This window comes from Geotrypetes seraphini, chromosome 16, assembly GCF_902459505.1.
Source record: "Geotrypetes seraphini chromosome 16, aGeoSer1.1, whole genome shotgun sequence".
In the NCBI taxonomy this organism is placed as follows: domain Eukaryota; kingdom Metazoa; phylum Chordata; class Amphibia; order Gymnophiona; family Dermophiidae; genus Geotrypetes; species Geotrypetes seraphini.
The window spans coordinates 8,992,696-9,001,857 of NC_047099.1; the positions used below are offsets into that span (position 1 = coordinate 8,992,696).

General features: G+C 41.0%; 1 protein-coding gene across 1 annotated transcript; it reads right to left on the reverse strand.

Annotated features, from left to right (window-relative positions):
- Positions 1-7,669: 7,669 nt before the first annotated feature.
- Positions 7,670-8,605, reverse strand: LOC117350508 (olfactory receptor 4Q3-like). Its single transcript, XM_033924804.1, has one exon. The coding sequence runs from the start codon at positions 8,603-8,605 to the stop codon at positions 7,670-7,672; it is 936 nt and encodes a 311-aa protein (XP_033780695.1).
- Positions 8,606-9,162: the final 557 nt, after the last annotated feature.

Here is a 9,162-nt window from a genome sequence, read left to right on the forward strand (position 1 = left end):
TATTGCTTAATGCCCATTCGTCGATCATATCTAGGCATGATGAAAACAAAAAAGAATCTCCACTTTCCTCTCACTTAACCAAAGCATGAAATCAGTGCCAGAGTCAGCGGTGGCACCAATAGCAGCAGTTGGCACAGTGTGCACTCACCCAATATACTCCACTGGGTTCCAGTCTAACAGGAAGTCCACACAAAAGAAGAGTTAGGACCATAGAAACATAGAATATGACAGCAGAAAAGGGCTTACGGCCCAACAAGTCTGCCCATTCAAATAACCCTCCCTTCTAAGTTCTTCTTTGAAGTGAGCCCACGTGTTGATCCCATTTGATCTTAAAGTCAGTCACGTTACTGGCCTTGACTACCTGAAGTGGAAGATCATTCCAATGGTCGACCACCCTTTCGGTGAAGAAGTACTTCCTAGTGTCACCATGGAATCTCCCGCTCCTGATTTTCAGCGGATGCCCTCTTGTTGCCATAGGGCCTGTAAGGAAGAAGATATCTTCTTCCACCTCAATGCGGCCAGTAACATATTTGAACGTCTCTATTATGTCACCCCTCTCCCTGCGTTCTTCGAGAAAGTAAAGGTGCAACTTATCTAGTCGTTCTTCATAAGGGACATCCTTGAGCCATGAGACCATCTTGGTGGCCAATCATTGAGCCGATTCAATTCTTAGCACATCTTTCCGATAGTGTGGCCTCCAAAACTATACACAGTACTCCAGATGTGGTCTCACCATGGACCTGTACAGCGGCATTACCACCTCGGGCTTTCAGCTGACAAAGCTTCTCCGGATGCAACCCAGCATTTGTCTAGCTTTAGATGAGACTGTCTCCACCTGATTGGCTGCCTTCATATCTTCACTAATGATTACTCCCAGGTCTCATTCTGCCACAGTTCTGGTTAAGGTTAAGGACCTGTGAATGTTCATGGATTCATAAGCCTTAAGATGACTTTACACTGCAGGAAACAAGTCAGAGTGGAAGTCCAGAGAGAAGGGAAGCAGTGACTCCATCTGTGGTCCTAACTTACAGTTTGGAACCATTGCTTTAGAAGGTATGTTGGACAGTCCTCCACCACAGTTCTTCCTTCCATCTCACTTGTCTCCTTGCCTCCCTTTAGCATCTAGTTTTCCTGGTGGTGGACTCCATCACCCACATTCCTATTATGGAAGTGATGATGCAGCAATGTCACAGTTTCAATAGCAAGAACATAATCAATGGAAGACTCTCACTAACCTCCAAGGGGAACATTGCTGGTCAGACCCTATGCACTTCCATAAGTGAAATCAGGCACAAGACAGCCAACAATGTTTTTTGTTGACCAAACATTGAGTAGCCTATCAGAGAACCATCAAACCACAGCCAAGACTATTAGATAGATAGATAGATCCTTTGCATCTCATTCATTGAAGACTTTCATGCTTTAGAAGGTAAGTGCATGAGTATTTCTACCATATTTCTTTATTATCACCTAGTAGGCATCCTTTTCTGCAATAAACCAATGTTATTTGCTTTTGCCATGTTTCCCTGTCTTTCCCGGTACATTGACCTAAACAGAAATATCTTGTAGAGCATTTGGGCTTTATTCTGGATACTATACTATCTTTGGAACCTCATGTTAATTACCTTATGCAGTTAATTTTTTTGTTTGTTTTTTTTTAACTCTGTCAGCTTCATTCTGTCTGTTATTCGGAGAGAAACATTTTTCAATTCTGATTCAAGTTCTCTCTTATTCTGTCCCATTTAGACTAGACTTTATTGCTACCTTACATCTAAATTAAATTCTAAACTTTAGATTCTCCAAACCACAGTGGCAAAATGAATTCTTCATTTTAAAAACTTTGATAGAGTTCCCATTCTTTCATTAGACTTCATTGGTTTCTTCTTCAGGTGTGCATCTTTTTCAAATTGGCATGCATAATATTTAAAATACATGATTACTCCAGTCCTGAGTACTTGCTTGATCTTTTTTCATTTCCTTCCAATTCAAGATCTTCTAGACCTGGGAAATTGCATCTATTTTACTCTTTTGGTATATTTCTAGCACCCCTAGTTCTAACTCCACTGATACTAAGCCAAAAGATTTTCAGTCTACCAAACTGCAATTATAAAGCAAAAGAGAACCATGATGTGTGTCCAATGTTTCTGTCTTTTGCATTCTCTCCAAGGTGTACAGGAATCCTCCGGTCACATTCCTGCTATTGTGTCTGGTACATCAATATCATGGGTTCAGTACAGGAGCAGGCAGGAACTTTGTGACTCCCACAGCAATCGCTTGTTCCTTGCAACTAAAACCATGACATTGATGCACCACTCCTGATGGAGGAAAACCAGAGTTCAAATCCCCTTTCTGCCTCTAGCAATCCTTGAAACTTTAGATAAGTCATTGCAGGTCCTAGATACTAAAGTGTACTAAGGTTCTAAAGTTATTATATACTAATTATCATAATTAACCTACAGTAAATGCAAAGCCTTCCTGTTAGCTGTTGGAAATTATCATGCAATAACATCTTGTAACATACCACTTCTAGATTGATATTTTGAGCAAAGAAGTTTAGAAACAGAGAAACATGACAGCAGACAAAGGCCAAATGGCCCATCCGCAGCATCCACTATCTATCCCTCTCCCTATAGGCTCACTGCTCTTTACACTTGCATTTTGAGGTCATAGAGCTTTATGGTTATAGAAATATAGAATTACAGAACATATAACACACCAGAGAAGTGCATCTAGCAACTTTCAGCCAGTTTTCCAGGTATACTTCTAAAGGCCTCAGAGTTGGAGCCTACGCACAGTTGTACTATCATAAACTGAAGTGATCAGCGTAGTGTTGTATCTCCTTGCTCCAATCATTGGCCGAAGGACCTGATGTTGTTACTCATTTTTTTTTCCCCATTTTTCCACTTTTCTTTATATAAATGATTAAGATTTTCTAATTCCTCAACATTTTTTTGTATATATATATATATATATATATATATATATTTTGTTCATCAATATTTTCTCCACACAGTCTTTACACCAGTGTCCACCTTATTTGTAATTTCAATCATTTGTTCGCATGCACTTATCCAACACGTTGAAAAAATTGACAAAAAAAGCTACTTATCTTAAGCAGTGCTTGTTTGTAAAAATGCCGACGCGGCCAGCGTTTCGCGGAGTCTATTCTTATCTACTGCTTCAGGGCCAGCACTAAGGCATCCAGCTCTACAATTAGAAAAATTGATTAGCTCTCCGTTAAAATATAACCTCAAAAGCAAACATTACTTACATTGCTGTATTCTCTCGTCAAAATTTTCCCATCAAAGTTTTCAAACATCATCAAAATGGCGACGGCGTCTTTTTTATACTAACTCAAATGTACTGACGTGACTCCTCCCGGCTGATCTTATTGATCCAGAACTTCAGGACTAACACTACAAATAAAAAACTTTCACAAACCCCGTTCTAATAGAAATGTTGCCATTCTATATTTTTATTCAAACCATTCGGGCTCAGAGTATCCAGCTGATGAATCCAACGCTGTTCATGTTGGGCTAAATATCGTCTGAAATCACCTCCCCCCCCCCCCCCCCCCGTATCCCTTGCTTCATTACTTCAATTACCACTGCTCTCAATGACATAAATTCATGGTTGTTTTCAATACAATGTCTCGCATTGTGAGATCATAGAGTTTTATGGTTATAGAAACATGATTGCAGATAAAGGCCAAATGACCAATCCAGTCTGCCCATCCACTTAAACACGTTTAAAAACCCACTCAAGTCGGCTCTTGGACAACCTAAAAGACAGGTTGTCCAATTGCCGATAATCAAACTGATTTTCTGGATGTGTCACAGGATTTTTTAGGCCTCTGAATCCTGCTGTGTGCCCAGAGCTAAAAGGGGGATATCTGGAGGAGTGGCGGGATGTGGGCCGACCTAGACTTAGTCGTCCTGTAGAGATAATCAAAGGTTTTACTAGACATCCTGGACAAAACTTAAATGTTGTAAGTTAGACGATGTAAAAACAGGTATAAGTGCCAAAAAGGTATTCAAAATGACCAGATAACCACTGCAAAGCCAAAGTAAAGACCCCCACACATTCCCCCAGTGTTCATTGACCCCCTCATATACCCACAAAGATCAGAATAAAAAAGTGCATACCTTTATCCAGAATATCAGCACCTGGTATAGGAAAGTCTAGTAGAGCTGCACAGAGGTTTCTTAAATAGCTTGGGATGGGCTAGTGAACCATAAAGAGGAGGACCCAGATCCATAAGCCACTTTAACCGCTACATTTATGGTGGAACATGTGCGCTCACCAAACCCCGCCCAAAACCCTATTCTACTGCCATATAGGTGCCACCTGCAGTCATAAGGGTTATTGGGGTTGTTGATAGGTGGGTACAGTAGGTTTTGGGGGGCTCACCATAACATATAAGGGAGTTCTGGTGATGTGTTTTTGTGGCACCCTTTTTGTGACGTTCACAGCAGTGCCTTCTAAGTGCCCCACTGCTCTGTTGACATGTCTGGGTGGCCAGTCTATTGCATGATTAGCCTCTCCCACATCCAAATGGTCTTGTTTGGGACATTTGGGACTTGGATAAAATCTTGTTCGAAAATGTGGTTTAAAGACAGACGTAGTGGCGGTCTGGATGATCAAACGCCTGGACGTACAGGGAGATGCTTTTCAGGAAAAAAACATTCTAGACGTATTTTTTCGAAAATGGGCCCTTTTCCACTGCCGACTTTGGCCATCTAGCACCACACGCCTGAATTGGACTTAGACGTTTGTTTTTATTATGCCCCTCTAAGGCTCTTAACACTTGCATTGTGAGATCATAGAGCTCTATGGTTATAGAAACATAGAAGTGGGGAGCATGCGGAGTGCATGGTGCAGTGGTTAGACCTACAGTCTCAGCACCCTAAGGCTGCAAGGTTTATTCAAGGTTTATTAGTATTTGATTAGATCGCTTATCTAAGCGAAATACAACAATAAAAATATAAGAACATAAAGTATCATATAGCTTAAAACCAATCTCAATTAAAACACTAAAATAAAACGGGTACATATACTGACTGGAAAATGGCTAATGTCATTCCACTCCACAAAAAAGGATGCAGGACGGAAGCTACGAACTACAGACCAGTGAGTCTCACATCAATAGTGAGCAAACTAATGGAAACTCTAATCAAACACCAATTGGATACGGTCCTGAACGAGGGGAATCTGCGAGATCCCCATCAACATGGGTTCACAAAGGGGAGGTCTTGGCAATCCAACCTGATCAGCTTCTTTGACTGGGTGACGAGGAAGCTGGATATTGGGGAGTCCCTGGACATCGTGTACTTGGCATTCGATAGCGTACCACACCGCAAGTTGTTGAGCAAGATGAGCTCTATAGGTTTGGGTAATACCTTGACTACATGGGTGGGGGACTGGCTAGGAGGTAGACTTCAGAGGGTGGTGGTGAATGGCTCCCCCTCCAAAACGACAGAGGTGATCAGTGGAGTACCGCAGGGCTTGGTCTTGGGCCCAATCTTATTCAACATCTTCATAAGGGACTTGGCTGAGGGACTTCAGGGTAAATTAACGTTATTCGCCGATGACGCCAAATTATGCATTATAGTAGACAAGAACACAACAGGACCTAACATCAAATCCAAGACCGATAGTATGGCACACGACCTCCTCCTACTGTAGAATTGGTCCAGGACCTGGCAACTAAGTTTCAACGCCAAAAAATGCAAGGTCATGCACCTTGGCAACAAAAATCCATGTAAGACTTACACTCTTAATGGTGAGATCCTAGAGAGAACTGTAGTGGAACGAGACTTAGGGGTAATCATTAGTGAGGACATGAAGACTGCTACTCAAGTGGAGAAAGCTTCATCTAAGGCCAGACAAATCATAGGTTGCATAAGCAGGAGTTTCGTTAGCCGTAAGCCCGAAGTCATAATGCCATTATATAGGTCCATGGTGAGACCCCCATCTGGAATACTGTGTACAATTCTGGAGACTACATTACCGCAAAGATGTGCTGAGACTTGAATCGGTCCAGCGAATGGCCACACGGATGGTCACAGGGCTCAGGGATCTCCCGTATGAGGAACGGCTGAATAAATTGCAGTTCTACTCCCTAGAGGAACGCAGGGAGAGGGGGGACATGATCGAAACATTCAAATACCTCACGCGCCGTATAGAGGTGGGGGAGGATATCTTCTTCTTCAAGGAACCCACGTCAACACGAGGGCATCCGTGGAAAATCAGGGGAGGGACATTGCATGGCGACACCAGGAAATACTTCTTCACCGAGAGGGTGGTGGATCGATGGAATGGTCTTCCGATACAGGTAATTGAGGCCAGCAGTGTGCCTGATTTTAAAGCTAAATGGGATCGAAAGGTGGGATCTCTTCACAAAGGGAGGTAGGGGAGGGTCATTGGTGTGGGCAGACTTGATGGGCCTTGGCCCTTATCTGCCGTCACTTTCTATGTTTCTATGACTTTTATGTAAGGATAGGGGGCTAGAACTATAGTTTATTATAGAAAAGAGAAAGATAACATATATGGAAGACACAGTAGGGAGGGGGATTGGAAAAATGTAAAAGAGAGGAATTGCAATAGTGTTTTGGGGAGCTATAGGTCAAAAGAATCTGTACACAAAAAGCTTTTCAAGGAACTTTTAAAACTGCTTCTTGTGATCCTGGGCAAGTCACTTAATCCCCCATCGCTCCAGCTACATTAGAAAGAGTATGAGCCCACTGGGACAGAAAGAAAAAAATGCTTGAGTACCTGAATATAAACCAAAAACATAGCTGCCTGTCTCATGACCACTGACACCACTACAAGCAGATAAGTGGATATTCATATGCTTAGGTTGGAATTTAATTGCATGCAAAATTCATAAGAGAGATTTGCATGCAGTGGAAACAGTGTGCAAATATTTCTTATGACTATTCATTGTGGATATTCTGAAAACCTGAATGGCTGGGGTAACCTCCAGGATCAGATTGAGGATCCATTCCCCAAAAGACACGTTACCAAAGCAGAAACGCCATAGAATACTTTCATTTCAAAATAGCATTCAGTGAGTGCATTTTTGATGACAAAAGATAGCATGTAACAGCAAAAGTTTATTTAATAAAAAGATATAAAAGTGTCTCATAATAAAATTGCTACTGATTCTCAAGAAAAACTTTTTAAAAACACAATTTTAATGAGCATCTATTTATAAATCATGGTTCTTGGATTCTAATGTGGATGTCACGAGAGAGAGAGAGCTCCCACTTTTTGTTAAAATCAGCATTATTCATTCAGCTTTACTACCTTTTTCAATAGAAATTCCATTTTAAAAATTAATCAAGGGAAAAGTGATCAGAATTTTAAACACTAGATAAAAGAACATATTTCAATCAGTGAGAGCAAATGGTTTACATACGAGGGGTGCTGAAAAGTTTTCAGTCTAACAGATCAACCAACTTCCTAAATTCTGCGTGTTATTTTGCCACTGTAGCTAAAAAAATATCTTATCTTATTTTATTAAGTGCTAATTTGCAGAAATGAAATTCTATGTTTTGACATTCTTTCAGATCATTGACTGAGCCATATCCACGTCATTCTCTTCTTGGTTGGGCTGAGAACTATCCATCACCCCCTCGTAATGGCGTCTTTCTTTCAATGGACAGATTCAGCTTAAATTGGACACTTTCCAACCTCCCAGCCTCTTCATGGCCATTCTCGCTTTCTCGTTTCTGAGAGTATAAATGAAGGGGTTTAACAAAGGGGTCACGATGCTGTAAAACACAGAGATTGGTTTGTCAGCTGCAAAAACAACTGATGGTCTCATATACAGGAAGACACAGGGGACAAAGAACAAAGTGACCACCGTGAGATGAGAAGTGCAGGTAGAGAAAGTTTTCCATCTTCCCTTAGTTGAATAAATTTTTAAGACAGTGGAGATGATGTATGCATAAGATATAAACACAACCAAGAAACAACTAAGTGTTAAGGTTCCACTGTTAACCATATCCGTAACTTCACTGAGAAAAGTACTACAGCAAGCCAACAAATATAAGGTGTGGCCATCACAAAAGAAATGATCTATCTCATTAGGACCACAGAAGGGCAGCAGAGTCGTTGGAACTACCTGTGCAAAGGCATGAATTAAACCACATGCCCATATAGAGACCACCAGGAGAAGACAGAATTGTCTGTTCATTATTGTAGTATAATGTAAAGGATGACAGATGGCAACATAGCGGTCATAAGCCATCAGGACCAGGAGAAAGCATTCCGCACCCCCGATGAAATGAAATAAAAACAACTGAGTCATGCAGGCGGTGAAAGAGATGGTTTTGTTTGGTGAAAGATAGACGACAAGGGATCTGGGCACAGTGACTGTCGGAATGCACAAATCTATGAAAGATAAGTTGCTGAGGAAGAAATACATAGGAGAGCGTAGGTGAGGGTCCACATATATGGTTGCCAGAATGAGAAGATTCCCAGCTACAGTGAGCAGGTACATCACTAGACACAGCACAAAGAATATTAACTGTAAATCTGGATCACTTGAAATTCCAAGGAGGATGAAGTCTGTGACTCTGGATTCATTCCTGATTGCCATCTCTTCTACTTCATCAACTGTAGGAAAAAAAATAACAGAAGAGACAATAGAGAGAATACATGAAATGAGACAAATTCAGAGAACATTAATATTCTTTAGAAGGACCTCCTGAGTTGCTGTGTCATGGTCTATTTCAAATCCAGGTTAAACACTCACATTTTTTGAGGTGACCTTTACATCTTGACCACTCCTCTATATTCTCTTGTTTATTATGTGTTTCTCTTGTGTACTTTGTATGGATCAAGGACTCTCTCTCTCTCTCGTATGTGTCTTTACAGTGCTGTGTACATCTAATTGTGTTTTGGAAATGTTAATGTAAGTAAGGACTTAAGCTGCCATAAAAATTTGGTCTATCATGCTTTGTCTTATATTCTGTTTTAGGATTTTATATGGCTTAATATGCTCAAGATACACTCATTAGCCCCCTAAAGTAATCTTTACCCACTGAAATAATTCTGCTGTTCATACGTTTTTATTAAGAACAAATGAATTACCGTACTGAGACAGACCGAAGGTCTATGAAACCCAGCATCCTGTTTCCAACAGTGGCCAACCCA

Excerpts from the sequence above, each read along its gene's own strand:
- LOC117350508 (XM_033924804.1), bottom strand. The coding sequence starts at position 8,605 with ATGGCAATCAGGAATGAATCCAGAGTCACAGACTTCATCCTCCTTGGA.